At 40.4% G+C, this 20,307-nt stretch overlaps 1 protein-coding gene across 1 annotated transcript in view; it reads right to left on the reverse strand.

The window, feature by feature from the left end:
* The window catches only part of slc17a7.S (solute carrier family 17 (vesicular glutamate transporter), member 7 S homeolog), a 54,384-nt gene that overhangs the window by 19,720 nt on the left and 14,357 nt on the right, over window positions 1-20,307 (reverse strand). Inside the window, exons 2-3 of the mRNA XM_041571609.1 lie at window positions 9,688-9,940; window positions 3,488-3,606 (exon numbers count right to left, since the gene is read on the reverse strand). Coding sequence (XP_041427543.1) covers window positions 3,488-3,606; window positions 9,688-9,940 — 372 coding nt within the window. The remainder of the gene's footprint in view (window positions 1-3,487; window positions 3,607-9,687; window positions 9,941-20,307) is intronic.

The following is a 20,307-nucleotide window of genomic DNA, read 5'->3' on the forward strand; positions in this document are numbered from 1 at the left end:
TTTGCAATCATTATTGCTAAACCCCCCATGATTCTTTGTGAAAGAAAAATGCCCAGCACTAATGTAAAGTCCATAAAACATTCTAAGAGGATCGTGGCAGGGAGCCTTCTTATTACATAATCTTTTATCTTTGATGCTTTGCAGTGCCATTTGCTTGCCTCTTGCACGGCGTAGTTTTAAGACCTGTATTATTAGATCATTCGATGTATCCCCCACAATCCCCTTTATCTGCCAATGTAATTGAAAAGTCATTAAATTTCAATAAGAATTTAAATATGAAAATACTTTATGAACCACGAATAAATAAAGGTTCATGGCTCCCACTGCTGATTGCTTTGTTGGGTAAGGTATCAGATATAAAAAAATGCTGCTACTTATATCTTGGAATTAAATATCTCACCTCTGTGTTTCTCGAATTTCTCCCCGCACCCAACTCTAACACTCACCCCGGTGCACTGACACACAATAAATTAGTGTGAGAAAACTTCAGCTCTGTCTTTTTTAATAAAGAAATGTGCCATTAACACTTTGCTTCCATGAGTTTTCAGGCTCCTTGTAACATATGTTTGTACTGATGGAAAGGAACTAAATGACTCACTCACTCACAATGGATAATAAAATCTCAAGTGTATAGAATTCAGTATAAGTAGTGAAGAGCACAGATTTTTGGCACATATGGATTTGAGGCAAAATTCTGCATTTAGCCCATTCCCTTCAATGCATTTTGAGACAAAATTTAAGTAAAAACATCCACTGACTTTTTTAGTGCATAAAAAAAACGTTGTCCATAGACAATAATATATTGTGCTACAAAAAAGTTGCAGCAACAAAAAATGTCTCCCCTAGACTCTAATATAATTAGCTACAAACAAGTTGCTGAGACAAAAAAGTCACCCATAGGCTTTAATGCGTTTGTTGAATTTTTCACTGTTTCACAAGTTTTTTAGCAGAAGAATTTGCTCATCACTAAATATAAATGATCGGATCTTCAGTGCTGGATATATAGAGCCACATCCTAAGTTAGTAATGGTTAGCCAGTGGCAATGTTACAGTCAAGTCTAAATAGCCGTTGTGGTATTTGTCCAACAGGTCGCAAGGGTAACAGGCTCATGCTGATTAGGCCTCACCCGAAATGGGCAGAGACTGGTCAACATTGGTAAATGAGAGTTTTGCAGGATACAATAAACTATACATTAAGCTCTTTCTTTAGATATTAAGGTTGGGTTCATAGAAGTGCTGAAATATTTGGGAACAAGTGATGTCCCATCTGTTTCAGTGGCTGCGCATATTACTTTATTCACAATTCCTCCATTTTCACAAGATGTTTTATACAACTGAATTTATACCATTTGCAAAAGGGGAAAAGTCATTCAGATGCAACCAGTTTATATTGTGACTTCCATGTCTTTATTCAGGCAGCTGTTTCTACCCATAATCCTCCTATACAAAGTGCAAGCCACATAGTCAAGGGGAGCATGATGGCATGATTTCTGCCTGTCTGTTACTTCTCTAGACATAAGCACACTAAATAAATAAATAAATTGCAAATAATTTGATTAATTCAGATTTTCTCAAGACTGAATACTGAATACTGAGGACAGAACAGAGCTGCTATTGTGATGGTGAATAAGGAACAGTCTGACATACCATGAATTATTTACTTATGGTTTTAATGAACAGAACATTTTTAAAACTACGAGTGGCATGTCAATCTCCTGTTAGCAAAATGCGGGAAATTCGCTGCAAATTCGCGCCTGCCAAATTTATTTGCCCATCACTACTTCTCTAACACGAGCAAGTATATTATATCGTGGTCATTTAAAGGGCAGAAAAAGAAAGTCGTATTATTTTAATTCCTTTTTTTTATGGTAAAGGACTTCTAAACCCTTTGAGGAACAGTTACACCAAAAAATTAAAATGTTTTAAAGGAGTGACAATATAATGTAGTGTTACCCTGCACTAGTAAAACGGGTGTGTTTGCTTCAGAATCAAAAATATAGTTTATATAATCTAACTGATGTGTAGCCATGGGGGCAGCCATTCAAGCACAGGATACACAGTAGATAACAGATAAGTTATCTACTGTGTATCCTGTGCTTGAATGGCTGCCCCATGGCTACACAGCAGCTTGTTTATATAAACTATAGTAGTACTTATCTGTTATCTACTGTGTATCCTGTGCTTGAATGGCTGCCCCATGGCTACACAGCAGCTTGTTTATATAAACTATAGTAGTACTTATCTGTTATCTACTGTGTATCCTCTGCTTGAATGGCTGCCCCATGGCTACACAGCAGCTTGTTTATATAAACTATAGTAGTACTTATCTGTTATCTACTGTGTATCCTGTGCTTCAATGGCTGCCCCCATGGCTACACAGCAGATTGTTTATATAAACTATAGTAGTACTTATCTGTTATCTACTGTGTATCCTGTGCTTGAATGGCTGCCCCATGGCTACACAGCAGCTTGTTTATATAAACTATAGTAGTACTTATCTGTTATCTACTGTGTATCCTGTGCTTGAATGGCTGCCCCATGGCTACACAGCAGCTTGTTTATATAAACTATAGTAGTACTTATCTGTTATCTATTGTGTATCCTGTGCTTGAATGGCTGCCCCCATGGCTACACAGCAGCTTGTTTATATAAACTATAGTAGTACTTATCTGTTATCTACTGTGTATCCTGTGCTTCAATGGCTGCCCCCATGGCTACACAGCAGCTTGTTTATATAAACTATAGTAGTACTTATCTGTTATCTATTGTGTATCCTGTGCTTGAATGGCTGCCCCCATGGCTACACAGCAGCTTATTTATATAAACCATAGTAGAGCTTCTGAAGCAAACATCCCCATTCTACTAGTGCAGCATAAAAGTACATTATATTTTTATTACTTATAAGGGCATGGACACACAAGCGGTTTTTGGTGCGGAAACGCGGCACGGTTTTTAAAAAATCAGACCTTAGCCTGGATCCTCCAAACCCCACAATTCCCTGCACACGTGATTTCAATAAGGAACAGAACATCACAGTGAAATGCATTGTGGGTCATGTAGTTCCTGCATGCTGTCTGTAAATTGTGGAGTAGTTGTTACAATTTGCAACATCAGTGTTTAGTCCCTCATTCCCTGCCAGGATTTCAAATGATGCAGAAAGAGAAGAACCATATAAAAATGAAAATTAAATGTAAACCTTGTCATATTAATTGTTCAAAAATAAACCACAATAAGGTGTTGCCTTCATATAGTCAGGCTCCATTTGGCACCTTACCAGAAACCCATTCTTAATGGATTAATTTCTGCTTAATTTCTGTTTTTGTCTGATCTGCTACTACAGGGAGGGCAACTGTGCATCCTGCACTACCATAGTGGCCCATCCACCCAGTCCTAGTGCAGAAGAGGAAAGTACTGAAGGGGCCACATGGCCCCAGCATGCAACAGTGATTCATTAAAGGTTATCAACCAGCTGATACAGTTTACATACCTGTTGGCTGCAAATTTTTGACATATGTAGCCTCCGGGAATCTGCGTGACTATATAACCCCAAAAGAAGGAACCATGTATCATGCCGACTGTCTCAGGATCCCAGTTGAACTGAGCTTGCTGTAGGGAAAGAGATATGGAAGCATGTTACATTCAACACAATCTCTTGGCTGTTATTGTTAAGATTTACTAGAACTGATTTACTAATAACAACTGCATTGGTGCAATTTAGCCTCTACCTTATTAAATCAGCCTCATTATGTAATTTCTAATCTGTCTGGTAGTAGGTATAAAAATATGTGCTGGAGAACTTTACATATCTGCTAACAGCCATTGCCCATGCAGTGACCACAGTGCTCCCCCTTCAGGTGAATGGAAGTAACGTTTAATTAATTAATTAATTAATTAATTAATTAATTAAATGATTAATTGACTTTTCGTATGATGTAGAGAGTGGTATTCTAAGACAATTTGCAATTGGTTTTCATTTTTTATTATTTGTGGTTTTTGAGTTATTTTGCTTTTTATTCAACAGCTCTCCAGTTTGCAATTTCAGCAATCTGGTTGCAAGGGTCCAAATTACCCTAGCAACCATGCATTGATTTAAAGGGATACTGTCATGGGAAAACATGTTTTTTTTCAAAAAATAGTGCTACTCCAGCAGAATTCTGCACTGAAATCCATTTCTCAAAAGAGCAAACAAATTTTTTTATATTCAATTTTAAAATCTGACACGGGGCTAGACATTTTGTCAATTACCCAGCTGCCCCTGGTCATGTGACTTGTGCCTGCACTTTAGGAGAGAAATGCTTTCTGGCAGGCTGCTGTTTTTCCTTCTCAATGTACTGAATGTGTCTCAGTGAGACATGGGTTTTTACTATTGAGTGCTGTTCTTAGATCTACCAGGCAGCTGTTATCTTGTGTTAGGGAGCTGCTATCTGGTTACTAGGGATGTAGCGAACGTCGGAAAAAAAGTTCGCGAACATATTCGCGAACTTGCGCAAAAATGCGAGCGGTTCGCGAACGGTTCGCGAACCCCATAGACTTCAATGGGAAGGCGAACTTTAACATCTAGAAAAGACATTTCTGGCCAGAAAAATGATTTTAAAGTTGTTTAAAGGGTGCAACGACCTGGACAGTGGCATGCCAGAGGGGGATCAAGGGCAAAAATGTATCTGAAAAATCTGCCTGTGTGTGCTTGGAAGAGATAGTGTAGGGGGAGAGCTGTTAGTGATTTCAGGGACAGATGATAGTAAGTTTGCTGGCTAGTAATCTGCTTGATACTGCTCTGTATTGGAGGGACAGAAGTCTGCAGGGATTTGAGGGACATTTTAGCTTAGGTAGCTTTGCTGGCTAGTAATCTACTGTTCTCTTTAAACAACTGCCATACGTTGACCTTGTAGGCATTGTTTGCCCAGTTTTTTTGGACGCAGCCACTGAAGCACAGTTGCCAGAAAAAATATGCCATATAAATGCTGAAAATAGTCATTTTTCGCCATACGTTGACCTTGTAGACATTGTTTGCCCAGTTTTTTTGGACGCAGCCACTGAAGCACAGTTGCCAGAAAAAATATGCCATATAAATGCTGAAAATAGTAATTTTTCGCCATACGTTGACCTTGTAGACATTGTTTGCCCAGTTTTTTTGGTTGCAGCCACTGAAGCACAGTTGCCAGAAAAAATATGCCACATAAATGCTGAAAATAGTCATTTTTTGCCATATACGTTGAGTCAACGTATGGCAAAAAATGACTATTTTCAGCATTTATATGGCATATTTTTTCTGGCCTCTGTGCTTCAGTGGCTGTGGCCAAAAAAACTGGGCAAACAATGCCTACAAGGCCAACGTATACACTACTACAGCGGTGGATACGGATTACGTAAAATATATGAATGCTGCTTGAAAAAAGTGACTCCGGTGTTTTTTCTGGAGACGGTAATATTATGGATATTTAGACAGAATGGGAACAAGGTCACACAGCTCGATGGCGGGTTGAAGAAAACAGTGTGCAAATAATGCCTACAAGGCCAACGTATACACTACTACAGCGGTGGATACGGATTACGTAAAATATATTATGGCTGCTTGAAAAAAGTGACTCCGGTGTTTTTTCTGGAGACGGTAATATTATGGATATTTAGACAGAATGGGAACAAGGTCACACAGCTCGATGGCGGGTTGAAGAAAACAGTGTGCAAATAATGCCTACAAGGCCAACGTATACACTACTACAGCGGTGGATACGGATTACGTAAAATATATTATGGCTGCTTGAAAAAAGTGACTCCGGTGTTTTTTCTGGAGACGGTAATATTATGGATATTTAGACAGAATGTGAACAAGGTCACACAGCTCGATGGCGGGTTGAAGAAAACAGTGTGCAAATAATGCCTACAGGGCAAATAATGCCTAAAAGGTCAACTTATACACTACTACAGCGGTAGTAAAATAAAAAAAAAATGAATATTAAAAAAAAAAAATTAAAGTTGGTGCTGCTGAACTACTAGGAGCAGCAGATTAGCACACCAGTCCCACTCCCCAACACTGCTAGACTAATAGCACTGGGCTCTTATAGTAGTAGTAGTAGTAGTAGTAGTAAAACAACAAAAAATAAATAAAAGCAGTCCTTACAAGGACTACTGTTATTGCAGCAGTCAGCAGATGAGATCAGAAGCAGGACAGCTGCCCACTGCAGCTACATACAGAGCACTGCAGTAGAAGGTAGATTACTAGCCAGCAAAGCTACCTAAGCTTAAATGTCCCTCAAACCCCTGCAGACTTCTGTCCCTCCAATAACAGAGCAGTATCAAAACGATTACTAGCCAGCAAACTTTCAACTGTCCCTGAAATCACTAACAGGCAGCAGCTCTCTCCCTACACTATCTCTTCAGCACACACAGGCAGAGTGAAAAAACGCTGCAGGGCTTCGGTTTTTATAGGGAAGGGGAGTGGTCCAGGGGAGAGCTTCCTGATTGGCTGCCATGTACCTGCTGGTCTGGGGTGAGAGGGCAAAAAAAAGCGCCAACAATGGCGAACCCAAAATGGCGAACGTCGCGCGACGTTCGCGAACTTCCGGCGAGCGCGAACACCCGATGTTCGCGCGAACAAGTTCGCCGGCGAACAGTTCGCGACATCTCTACTGGTTACCTTCCCATTGTTCTTTTGTTTGGCTGCTGGGGGGGGAGGGGGTGATATCACTCCAACTTGCAGTACAGCAGTAAAGAGTGATTGAAGTTTATCAGAGCACAAGTCACATGACTTGGGGCAGCTGGGAAATTAACAATATGTCTAACCCCATGTCAGATTTCAAAACGGAATATAAAAAAATCTGTTTGCTCTTTTGAGAAATGGATTTCAGTGCAGAATTCTGCTGGAGCAGCACTATTAACTGATTCATTTTGAAAAAATGGTTTATTCCCATGACAGTATCCCTTTAAATAAGAGACTGGAATATGAATAGGAGAGGTCTGAATGGAAAGATGAACAATAACAATAGATTTGTAGCCTTACAAAGCATTTGTTTTTTACATGGGGTGAGCGACCCCCATTTAAAAACTGGAAAGAGTTAGAAGAAGAAGGCAAATAATTCTAAAAACTATAAAAAGAAAAAATTTAAACCAACTACAAAGTTGTTTAGAATTACTCATTTTATAAAGTGCTAAAAGTTAACTTAAAGGTGAACCACACATTTAATCACTATTTAAAGGCAGTAGGGCCAATAAATTCTTCATTCCAGGTACCCATAGCAACCAATCAAGTTTTTTAGTTCTAAGGTAATTGCTGATTGGTCACTATGGACAACTGCACTGGTGCATTTTAGCACACAGAAAAGTATCTTCATAGTAGCAGCAGTGAACATTTCAGACACCAAAGAAGTACCTCTAGATCAGTGATCCCCAACCAGTAGCTTGTGAGCAACATGTTGCTCCCCAACCCCTTCAATGTTGCTCTCAGTGGCCTCAAAACAGCTGCTTATTTTTGAATTCCAGGCTTGGAGGCAAGTTTTGGTTGTATAAAAACCAGATGCACTGTCAAATAGAGTCTCTTGTAGGCTGCCAGTCCACATAGGGGCTATCAAATAGCCAATCACAGCCCTTATTTGGCACCCCAGGAACTTTTTGCATGCCTGTGTTGCTCCCCAACTCTTTTTATTTTTGAATGTTGCTCACGGGTAAAAAAGGTTGGGGATCCCTGCTCTAGATACTGATAATAAACAGTTTACACAAAAACATCTGTCATCCCCCTGCCCAGAATTTACAGTATAAAGTTGTGTGTACCGTAGGCCAGTGGCGGAACTACCAGACCTGCACCTCCTCTGGGTCCGCTGGGAGCTCTGCCTACAGGAATCTGGTGAGAAAATTGCATCCAGAGGTGGGGGTAGGGGGTCCGGCAGCCTGACCTGCACCCAGGCCCTGGTTTTACCAGTTACGTTACTGCAGTAGGCCTAATTGGCAAGAAGGAACTTTGGTCTCAGTTTGTCCCTGTGTTTAAGCAAGTTTCTTTTTCTGTCCATAAAGCCCTTTCCAGTCCACTACGGGCAGACCAACAGCTTTGTGTTGCACAGCAACTTGGATTGAACCATATTGTATCATATTGTGAATTAATATTTTCTGAAACAAATATTCATGGGGAGGAGGTGTCACAGGCCTATGGAGTAAGATGGTTGTAGGTCATTATTGATGTTCAACCATTTTTTATCTACCGGCAAATGATGTTAGTGAGAAACATGGGCCACATACAATAATTCAAAAGACTGCGGCTACCGTGTCGTGGTGCTCTATCCAGAAACCTTGCTGCTTAACTTGGTTCCAGTATTCCATAAAGCATAAAAAGTCAGATGGCACACACTTCAGCAATTGTGCTAAAACCTAAGTGATTTATATGGATCTCCACACAACGTTTCGGTGGTACAACCTCCTTTAGAGAGCACTTGATCATTTGCGCTCAGGTGCGCATGCATGAATTTGTGCTAGCGCGCACATGCGCTTCAACGCAATAAAGCAAGAAAAAACACAGAGTCGGGCAGAGAAGGGAACCGGACTTGGGGTAGGCGACAGAGGAGGTACGTGCCTGGCGCCCCCCCAGCTTTGCGTCCTAGGCACGTGCCTACTCTGCTTACCCCTTTGCCCAGAATTGAGCCTGGGTACAACAAAGCCTAGTAAAGCCAAGTTTGCCCTAGGGGGACCTGAACCTCTAGTGTGGAAATCGGGGAACAGCGACCCCATGAATAAGGCTAGTGAGTGGCAGGCATATAATTGTTATAGACTCTCTAGGAGAGTAAGACAGTAAGGGAAGATAGAAAGAGCAGCGTTGTGCTCCATAAAGGAGGTGTAGCAGGGAGTAGCTTCCCAGGCTGTAAGATTTGCCTACAGTGAAGGGACACAGTGGATATGGTGTCAGGCTTTAGGTTCTCCTCCCTGATCACTCCACCGGGTGAGACCCAGACCACGTGTGAGGAACTGCACTGCCTTGACTACATCCTCAGGGAATGCACCTGCATCTTCCTCTGATATACTGTCTGAGCTGTGTGCCTATATATTCTGCAAATGCCTCTGTGCTGATGTAAGTAACCTGTGGATCATTTATCTCTGACAAATAAAGTCATTTTGTTCTGTTTGACTGCAAGAACTTCCTGGCGGCCCTGCCTTAAGTATCAGAGTCCAGTGTAACCCAGTCTCTAGTATACTAGCTGGTTGTTAACCCCGTTGGCCTTGATAGTCCAAAAACGTGTTACAGTACCTATTGTTTGTAGAGGGTAAATGAAGATCTTCTGGTTCATTATTGTTTTGTCCCATAGGATCTTTGATCTCAGCATGATGCTGGGAAGTTTAAGCACTTAAACTGGTCTTGGTGGGTCTGTGGCCTTTTATAATCATGTTTGTTGTCTTACCATCTACCTAAGTTCCTTGAAGTGAATGGAAGTAAATCAATAATGTGTGACATAAAGGATTATGAATAAGGGGCTCTATGACCTTTCTTTGTCCCCTAGCAAGTAGCTTCTCTATGCAAAGTCTCCCTTGGTACTACGAGTGTTTGTTCAAAAAGTTATGACTTCCTGAAGAAGCTGAGGGAACATTTGGAGAATGCCTGCCATAATTTAAAACCCTTTCATATGCCTTATTGCGCATTTGTTTAAATAATCAGTTATGAGAAAAAGATTGTTGGCAGCATCATGTGTACAATAACATGATTATTCTTACCTCAATAACAAGCTTATTCCCCTTATAGACTGTGTTATTGTTGACCATGCTGACAATGGCTACACCCAAGTTGCATCGGATCCCAAAGGAGATGCAGAAGCCCAAGCCACTCATGATGGCAATGATGTACCGACGAGGAAGCCCAAAGCAGGTACAGTCTACTACTGGCTGGTGTTTTTCTTCTTTGACAACTGGCTGCCCTTCTTCTGTCAGCTCAATGGTTTCTCCATTTTTCTGCTTCTTCTCCAATATCCTATAGTTTAAAAAATCAAGAAAAAAAAAGGAGTCAAGCTTTATTTACACAAAAGCCACAAATAAAATTAATTGTTGTGAAAGTTATTTATGTACAGGTATGGGATCTGTTATACAGAATGGTTGGGTCCTGGGGTTTTCCGGATATAGGATCTTTCTGTTATTTGGATTTTTATACTTTAAGTCCACCAGAAAATTACCTAAACAATCACCATTAGGCTGGTTTTGCCTCCAATAAGGCTTAATTATATCTTAGTTTGGATCAAGTACAAGTTACTTTCTTATTAGAACAGAGTAAGGGGAAATATATTTTCAAAATTTGGATTATTTTGATAAAATGGAGTCTATGAGATATTGCCTTTGCATCCAGATAACGGCTTTCCAGATAAGAATATTAACTTCTAATATCCATACAATACAAGCATAAAAAGTACATACAGTAATTCCCTGTATATATTCAACACCAATAACTCCCACAGGAGCCAAAAGTGCAGAAGAATAAAAAATACAGTATTTTAAACAGAATGGGTGATATACGCCTTTTTTCCAGTATGACCCCAATAAAATGAGCTTGTAATAAAAATGTGTTCATATTATTGTTTTAACCATGCTTTGCTAAATAGTAGAAAATATTTATTTTTACAGCAATCCAACAATTTGAACTTTAGACCAGCGCTTCCCAGACTTTTTAGTTGAAGCCCACTTTTTGGTTCAGAATTTGGTCAAAGCCTCTTATGGCTATTAACGAGGTTAGAAATATATGAAAACATTGCTATTTCAATCATTCATCCATAGTTTAAAGTGTCACCCCCAAATCTCACCCTAAAGAACCATCTTGACTAGAGGTGCTAAGTGTGTATACTACTGCCAGATGCTGTAACTCCTATGTTTATTGCCTGAAGAAGCGGGTCTGAGCCCGTGAAACGCGTTGCACTGATTGGAGTTCGTTAATAAATTTTGACTGCTTAATTACAGTTGTTTTGTGTCTGCTTGGAGGAGGTAAGTCCACTACTGCCTCCTCTGATTACCAAGTTTTGGTTTTTAAACTCGTTTATATCCTTTTATTCTTTTGGCGCCTCTGTTCTTTTTATACAATACTAAGTCCACCCTGGGTGGAGGGTTGATACCCTTTTTCTATCTACAGAGAGCGACTTCTTAATCCTGAGTGGGGTCAGGACAATCTCCCCACCTGCCTTTACAGTGGTTGCCTATTGGTAACCTTGGTTTGTGAGTATATGTTATCTACTCTTATTTCATAATCTCTTACCAATACATATTACACTATTGGGGCTCTTGGTGTTCCTTTTGTTTATTATCTTGACTATGAAGTATCTGGAATTTAAAAAAGGCATTTACCCTCCCAATAACACCCTAACCGGTCAGCAGCTGGGTCCCAGACACTTTTCTGGGTCGTCCCCGAGGAGTCAGTTCCACAGTTTGGAAACTACTACTATTGATTAACTGAGAGGAGTAGATATTATGTTGTCTCAATATTCCTTCCAGTACTGACTCCAATAGATAGATCCACTATTCTTTATACCAGTATGTTAATATAACCAAGGCACGGTCATGTGTCTTAGCAAATTATTGGCCTATGGAAAAAGTTCTTGGTCATGAGCTACTCTTTATTTGTGATGCCTAAAATATGAGCAACATCTTAAACGGAATCAAGAGGGCAGAATGCAATGCTCAGCAAATGGCCACAATCCACCATTTTTTTGCACTTTGCAATCTTGCTGCAGGTCTCTACCGACAACCTTTAGCCACTCCCATGAATACAGTGATCCCTGCATTTGGCAGCACTGTATGCATTCGGACTCTCCAACTCCCCTACCCATCCCTTTACTTGTGCGTCATTCAGAGATGACTGGACTGTTAGGGAGCATTAATGTCCTTTAGGGCTCTCGCACAACTGCTTGGGGGTCATCATAAATGTTCCCTATGGGTTTTATTATGTTTGCATTGGGAGTAACAATGGGAAGAAATCATCCCTCTCCTCATAATAATTTTGTAAACTCCAAAGGGAGGGATGAACTTCAATTCAATGTGTTCTGTATATTAGGCCTATTCCCTCAGTTACAGTAGGGAGTGGAATAGATGCCGGCATTGCATGATTTCCTATGGCAGAAGACTTCTCAATAAAAATAGCACAGTGTTGCTCAGTTTGGAAGCTGGTAACATTCCCACAATGCTCGTCTCCAAAATTAGCCAATTAACAGCTCTGACAGCTCTGCACTTACACATTAAAGCTGTTAACAGGGGGTGAGGGAAAAAATCACCACTTCTGAATAAACTATGTGCAAAATGTGATTAATGGGAACAGAATAAAAGTACCCACAGTCTATATTTAGCCTCATTTATGTAATTCCTTGTTTTAATCATGAAGTGTAATGACAATTCACAAAGTTATGGTATGCTGAAATTGGTATATAAAAGGCAAGTGTGCATAAATAAAAAAAACGTATTTAGAAAGGGATCTCAAAGTAAAATCAGCAGTATGTCTCAAACAGAGCCCAGAGAACGATCATTACCAGCTATCTCCTTTTCTTTGGACCAGGAATAACCTTTGTACCTTTGCTATGATATTTGAAATCTAATGGTATCAGTTCAACAGGCCAGTTGATTTCATAGGCCTGTACAATCTTTTGGATAAATATTGGTCAGTATCAATTAGTTTCATTGTCCAGACCTGGTCAAAAGAACAATTGATCTAGGATGCCGAATCCCATGGAAGACTATGATGACAATGACAGTGATTGGTTTGAACTAATTTAACACATTCTTAAGAGATTTATTGAACTATTAGATCAATCCATAATTATATTTTTTAAATAAATTAGCCCCTTCATTTCAAGGTGAACTCCGTGGTCCCTAGTATATGAGCACCTTCTGCTTTATCAGTTGTCCTATAGGTCATTGCTCCAGGCCCAAGTGAATTTTAAGCACCGATATCCATTTAAATCTGATGTGCCATACTTGCATATTTTCATGGGCACATTCATCCTTTGTTATCAATAAAACAATTCCAAGGCCACTATTATAGAATGATCTTTTATTTATGTGGTACCAGTAGGGGCTGCCAAGGCTGTCGGATGCTTGTCCATCTACATTTGGAGTACTTATACTGAACAATTATCCATTTTTTCTTCTTTTTTTCCTCCCAGATCCTGACAATTCAAGCTTCTTGTTTACTCAGCATCACTCAGATGGACTTGTTAATTGACTGTTTCATTAATTCTTGTCGTGCTGGTTTTCCTGCGTCTCGGGGAGTAGGAACATATGGAGCTGGCACTGACATCTTCAGGAAGTGATGAAGGGATCTGCAGGCTCTGAGCCTCATGAAATGTTCAGCAGAGCAGCGAAGGGAGTCACCCCTCTGTACCTATAAATACATAATCTCACATGGCTGCAGGGGGTGGCTACAGTGTTTTACTAGCAACATCTCCACTTGAAAGATGAGGCTACAGCTATAATATTATACTAAAGTAAGGGGTAAATTCTGCAACAGAGATGTTAAACTGCCGCCCTCCATAACATCTTGCAACTGCCAGCAGCATAATCAACATCCTTCCAATGTAACCTTGTCATACATGTCAGCAGACAATTCATAATAATGCTTAAAAACCACCTTGGCTTTGTATAAAATGTTTGTATTTTTCTAAATGTCCCTACAGGGGGCTATGTATTTGTCATTCTTTAATGTATAAGAACGTATTTCACAGATGGTATAGTTTCCTTCCACATTTACAGTCTTGTTGCATGCCATACAGGCTCCTCTAATGTATTTTGTAGTCTTTGTATTATAGTAAAGACTGTGGCTTCCGTCCATCCCTCTACAAAGACCGGCACCCAATACCAGAAAAAGTGCCAAGCACCCTGGTCTCGGCTCGGCTTCACCAGTAGTGTGACCACCGTTGGGCTTTGGGAGGAGCCCTCAGCTTTCTTGGGTAGGGATGTCGCGGACTGTTCGCCGGCGAACTTGTTCGCGCGAACATCGACCGTTCGCGTCCGCCGAATGTTCGCGAACGTAACGCAACGTTCGCCAATTTGGGTTCGCCTTAGCTGGCGCTTTTTTTTGCCATTTCTCCCCCAGACCAGCAGATACATGGCAGCCAATCAGGAAGCTCTCCCTCCTAGACCACCCCCACACCCCCTGGACCACTCCCCTTCCATATATAAACTGAAGCCCTGCAGCGTTTTTTCATTCTGCCTGTGTGTGCTTGGAAGAGCTAGTGTAGGGAGAGAGCTGTTAGTGATTTGAGGGACAGTTGATAGTAACTTTGCTGGCTAGTAATCTACTTGATACTGCTCTGTATTGTAGGGACAGAACTCTGCAGGGATTTGAGGGACATTTTAGGTTAGGTAGCTTTGCTGGCTAGTAATCTACCTTCTACTGCAGTGCTCTGTATGTAGCTGCTGTGGGCAGCTGTCTGTCCTGCTGCTGATCTCTCATCTGCATCTGTTCTTCAAACCACTGCCACCTAGCTGTGTGAGCTTTTTCACATTCTGTCTAAATATCAATAATAATACCGTCTCCAGAAACACCACCTGAGTGACGTAGTGTGATTTCTGCCCTTTACAGCACAAAACGCAGCGCTGTGTCAACAATGGATTTTTTAGAAACATATTTGCCCTTGATCCCCCTCTGGCATGCCACTGTCCAGGTCGTTGCACCCTTTAAACAACTTTAAAATCATTTTTCTGGCCAGAAATGTCTTTTCTAGCTTTTAAAATTCGCCATCCCATTGAAGTCTATGGGGTTCGCAACGTTCGCGAACCGTTCGCATTTTTGTCCGGACGTTCGCGAACATGTCCGCGAACATTTTTCCCGACGTTCGCTACATCCCTATTCTTGGGTGCCACCTGGACTTAACGAGGGGTACAAGGCGAGATGTTATGGCTGGCAAAGGGGCACGGCTGTTAGCAGAGTCTTTTGGGCCAAAGGTCACGGTACAAAAAGGCAGAAGGATGGTCAGACAGGCTGGGTCGAGGCAGGCGGATATCAGAATCGTCAGGCAGGCAAGGGTCAAATCGGGTTGTCAATCAAGGGCTTAAGCTGGAAGAGTTGTCGTAGGCAGGCAGGGGTCAGGATACAGAATGCAGAGTAGTCAAGAACAGGCAGGGTCAAACATGGGTAATCAAACAAACAGGATACAGTGAACCACAAGAAACCAAGTTCTATCAAGGGCATCTGTCTGCATTCAGAATGGGCCTTTTATAGGGGAAAGAATTTGCGCCAAAAACGTGCACATTCGCGCCAAAACGCGCTGGTGCCTATAAACAACACACAGGTGCGCCACGCGCGCCCTAAGGAAGCAAAGATGGCGCAGGAAGAGGACCACGCGGCGGGCGTCCCCGCCGCTCCACTAGACCACCAGGGCAGGTAGGTTTTATTACAAAGACTTTGCAGATAGACCCCATGCCTGCACCTCTCTACACCATTGACTGATTCTAAAGTCATTGCGTGATATGGGCAGCCATCTAGGTACATACACTTCTAGTCTTCTGCAAGCCCAATAAAGCTACCTTCACATCCCAATATCAGAAACCTGTCTACCATTTTGTAAGACATAATGCACCCAGTGTCGGACTGGGACATCAGGGGCCCACCCAAAAATCTTAGACCAGGGGCCCACCAAAAGACATTAGATCAGGGGCCCACTCTCAGAACTATTATAATTCCTCTCCTTGTGCAACCTCTATTCTGCTAGTCTCTTTTCTTTACATGCTATAATCTATTATTCAATCTATTTTGTCTCTTTGTTTTCATAGAAATAGGTAATGGCTATGAAATATGCCAAATGTTTTGAAGCAGGAGGACCCACTGACACCTGGGCCCACCGGGAGTTTTCCTGGTATCCCTGTGAGCCAGTCCAACACTGAATGCACCCCTTATGCCAAAATGCAACATTAGAACACTCTCCTTTCCCTTCTACCTTACTATGGTGAGAGTCAGACTTGGGCTTGCAGCATTTAAGCGGGGCCTCCTGGGTTTAAAATGATTTCATTTAACCAACTGAATTCCGAATCTGTGTGTGCAGATAACACTGTATGTGATAGATACCTTTGACTATCATGGCACATGGTGGGGTTAATTTACTATATTTTGGTTAACTACAAGTTATAAAATGAAAGTGGAGATATAATTATATATTACTAAGACTACACCATTCTCTGCAAGCTTGCCTTGTTCTCACCTTTCTCTTTGGCAATGTTCCACCATCTGCTGCACAATCTTGCTTTTTGGTAAGTGGATAGCATTGTTGATAGCTCAATAGGGAGGTGAAGAATTCTCTGGCTGCCACTAAAGAGAAACTGAATGGGACACCTGGTCGGTGTAATAAGGATTGTGACATTTCCTATTGCTCACCCAAGTGCAGAGATGGGATAATACACTTTTGGATGCAAGGATTAAACAAACAAGGGAAAGTTGTGCTCACCACTAATTTTTAAAACCATTAGGCGGGGGTGCAATGAGGCTGTGACCACAAAATACATATAGTCAACTACAAGAGTCCTATGCACTCAACCCATTATCAATATATTTAAGACAGAGACATTTTGTGCATACTGCTACTGAAAAATGCCTTACCCCAAAACAGGGATTGTTTGTCTATATATTGCAATATATTTAAGCTGGCCAACTACGTCAAAGTCATCCCATATCTGGCCAGTCCTACGCTCAATTTTATCTGATTCATTAAGAATTCTATTGCCTTATTATACATTTAATAAAAGGGACGAATACGTTTTACCTGCAACTTACTAGCTGCTTTCAAAGTAAAAACTCCCAAACTTGGCTGCCCTTTTATTGGCCACCAGTGGGATCACCTGACTATAGTTTATAAAATGTATAATGAAGCAATAGAATTCTTAATGCATCAGATAAAAATTGAGCGTAGGACTGGCCAGATATGGGATGACTGTGACGTAGTTGGCCAGCTTAAATATATTGCAATATATGGACAAACAATCCCTGTTTTGTTTAAAGGGTAAGGCATTTTTCAGTAGCAGTATGCACAAAATGTCTCTGTCTTAAATATATTGATAATGGGTTGAGTGCAGAGGACTTACACACACACACACAGAACCGGGGACATAATATCACTTATATCAACAGCTTATCAACAGAACTAATTTAATACATTCATTCCAATTTCTTCAACTGCATTCCTATGACAACCCTACCGCTTCATTGGTTATTTGAGGCGAGCCAAGCAAGCTATTTAAGCACTTCCCTTACCTCATTTTGTGGCTTGAGCATTAACCTGCATTTTTCCTGTCCTGGTTTTCCATCCTCTCCGTCCCACTCCCATCTGTTCTGCTTGCTCCCAAACTGCTGCTTTCCCATAGGGCTCTCTGCCCTCCTATGTATGTTTTGGGGATTTCCCCTTAAATCCCTGACAGTCATTATGCATCTCATCCATGCATCATGCAGTGCTTTTGGACACAAACGACTGCTTTGATAATTTATAAAATTGTTTTTTTCAGGTATAAGAGCAATTTAATTGTACATTCTTATATTTCCCAACCTGTATTTTTTACTCTAAATAATACATCTACCAAGATATACACATATATCACCAGTATCATGGCAGATTCTATCAATAAACATCACATTTTCTGCTGATTACACTGGAGAAACTGGAGTAATTTCCTGAAAATCTATAGCTTCAGTCAATATGTTGAAATCCATTCATTCTACAGCATCTCACTCAATTCTACATAATATCTTTTGCTACAATGCTAGGTTACCTTTATTCTCAGATAACATCATTAGTTTTAAGAGCACCTGTAAAGGGTTGTTCTGCCAACATAGACTCTGGCCCATTGAGTTTACAATCTAATCTTCAGTAGATTTGCCGAAAAAGAACTAGCATCATTGATATTCCAGCATTATGGGCTACCAATTGATATGAATTGAAAATTCTTTGGAGCAGGTACTCATTTTTATATGAATTATCTAATTCAATGCAGAAACAATTAGAAACTTTTTAAAAGGCCATTTATAATAAATATCACACTTATTAATTACTATAACCAGTCATTTCTCTTACAATGTAGTTTCAACCATAATGTTTTTATTGCAATTGTTCCTGTTTTACAGTTGCGTTAAACTGATATGAGGAAGGTGAGTGAAGCTGCTATGATGTGACTCATTGGAATCCCTCCTCTAATCACTTGGAAGGGGTGAGGTGATGTCATTTACTAACCCAATAATAGTGAAACAGGTGGTAACTTCATGTACCAAGGCCCAAGGCCAACAGACATCATTTCCCGAGGACCAGCCTTAATGTTGTCTGCATCACTAAGCCCTGTTGTCCCAAATGTATATAGAAGAAGCTGAGCATGACTCACTTATAGTGTCATCCATGTAATGCTATTTACAAAAAGAGAAATATCAGAAAGCTGCGATGATCTCTGCCTATGGTAGGACATACAGTCCTTTACGGTACTTAATCTTTTAATAAGTGTATTGCCATGGCCCTGCCTGGAAGCAGAATGACCTTGATGTTCCACAGGAGGTGGAACATAATTGTTACTGGAGTCAACCTTGTGCCAATGACTTTACTTGTAAGATACTTAAAGGGTGCATGGGTCCTTATATATTCCTGTTAAAGTACAGGAGAATACTTACTGGTACAGGTATGGGATCCGTTATCCAGAAACCCGTTATCCAGAAAACTCGTAATTACAGAAAGGCCATCTCCCATAGACTCCGTTATAATCAAATATTTAAACTTTTTAAAAATATTTTCCTTTTCTTCTGTATTAATAAAACAGTAGCTTGTACTTGATCTCAACTAAGATATAATTAATCCTTATTGGAAGCAAAATCAGCATATCGGGGTAAATTTAGAGGCACATTTACTTAGCTCGAGTGAAGGATTAGAATAAAAAATACTTCGAATTTCGAAGTTTTTTTTTGGCCACTTTGACCATCGAATTGGCTACTTCGACCTTCGACTTTGAATCGAACGATTCGAAGTAAAAATCGTTCGACTATTCGACCATTTGATAGTCGAAGTACTGTCTCTTTAAAAAAAAACTTCAACCACCTACTTCGTCAACTAAAACCTACCGAGCATCAATGTTAGCCTATGGGGAAGGTCCCCATAGGCTTTCTAACCAATTTCTGATCGAAGGAAAATCGTTCCATCGATGGATTAAAATCCTTCGAATCGTTACGCTAAATACTTCGATATTCGAAGTCGAAGGATTTAACTTCGAGGGTCGAATATCGAGGGTTAATTAACCCTCGATATTCGACCAATAGTAAATGTGCCCCTTAATGTTTACATGATTTTCTTGTAGACTTAAACAATGAAGAGCCACATTATGGAAAGATCCATTATCCGGAAAACCCCAGCTCCCGAGCATTCTGGATTACAGGTCCCATACCTGTATAGTGTCTTTCTGTACAGGACATGTCCCTACTATGCCACACTGCTGCTGTCTTTGTTCTACTGCCCCACATTGTGCTAGGCCAAAATCTTTAATAATATTATTGCAAATAGAAGGTTTATAAAAAAAAGGCCCTTCAGTCTGCGATCAGGCTGAAAGACAGTTGCAGCATGGGCAATACTTTAATACCTTTAAATAAGAAAGGGAAAGAGGATGCAAAAGGAGAATAAATATGCATTCGGCTTCTATTTTCAAATAGACTAAACCACTGCTGCTTATATCAGCAATATCTGTGTACAACGGCTTTCATTTGGGTTGAAGGACCAACATTTTATCACTCCACTCATTACAAGGTTGCAGATCCAGATTACTACCCTGATTACTTTAAAAGTAGTAGATAGTAGTGGACATATAGATACTGTATATAGATATGCATCCCAAATGTCCCCCTAATTTACTTTCACCTTGAATATCCTCTGCAACCCACCAACATGGAGGAACACCACAGCTTGGAAAGGTGCTATGTCAGATATTTGTACAAGATATATACTTTATACTTATAGAAAGTTGGGAGTCTCATCTTGTAGATAAGGCTAATAAGGTGCATTGTTCTTAACTGTTGCAAATGGACATTTCTCAAGTGTTTTTCATATAGAAAGGCAAGTAAAATGTAATAATTGGAAGGCTGGCGATATCATGAAGGTTTCCCTGCTATATAATAATGATATCCTAATGAGGGTGTATTAGGAAACACAAGAGAAAACTGTAAAATAAAAGTTATCACTATATGGTTCCAATACGTATACTAAGAAACCATGGGGTTCATTTGCCAAAGCAGCTCTGCTTGAGATGCAATTCTCTTTATCCAGCAATAACTTGTGCTGGATAGGTGCTGACTTGCTCATGTCATAATAACAGAATTTGCTTGTCATTCAATAGAAGTAGGAGCACCAATTGGTACAT

This window comes from Xenopus laevis, chromosome 7S, assembly GCF_017654675.1.
Source record: "Xenopus laevis strain J_2021 chromosome 7S, Xenopus_laevis_v10.1, whole genome shotgun sequence".
Taxonomy (NCBI): Eukaryota; Metazoa; Chordata; class Amphibia; order Anura; family Pipidae; genus Xenopus; species Xenopus laevis.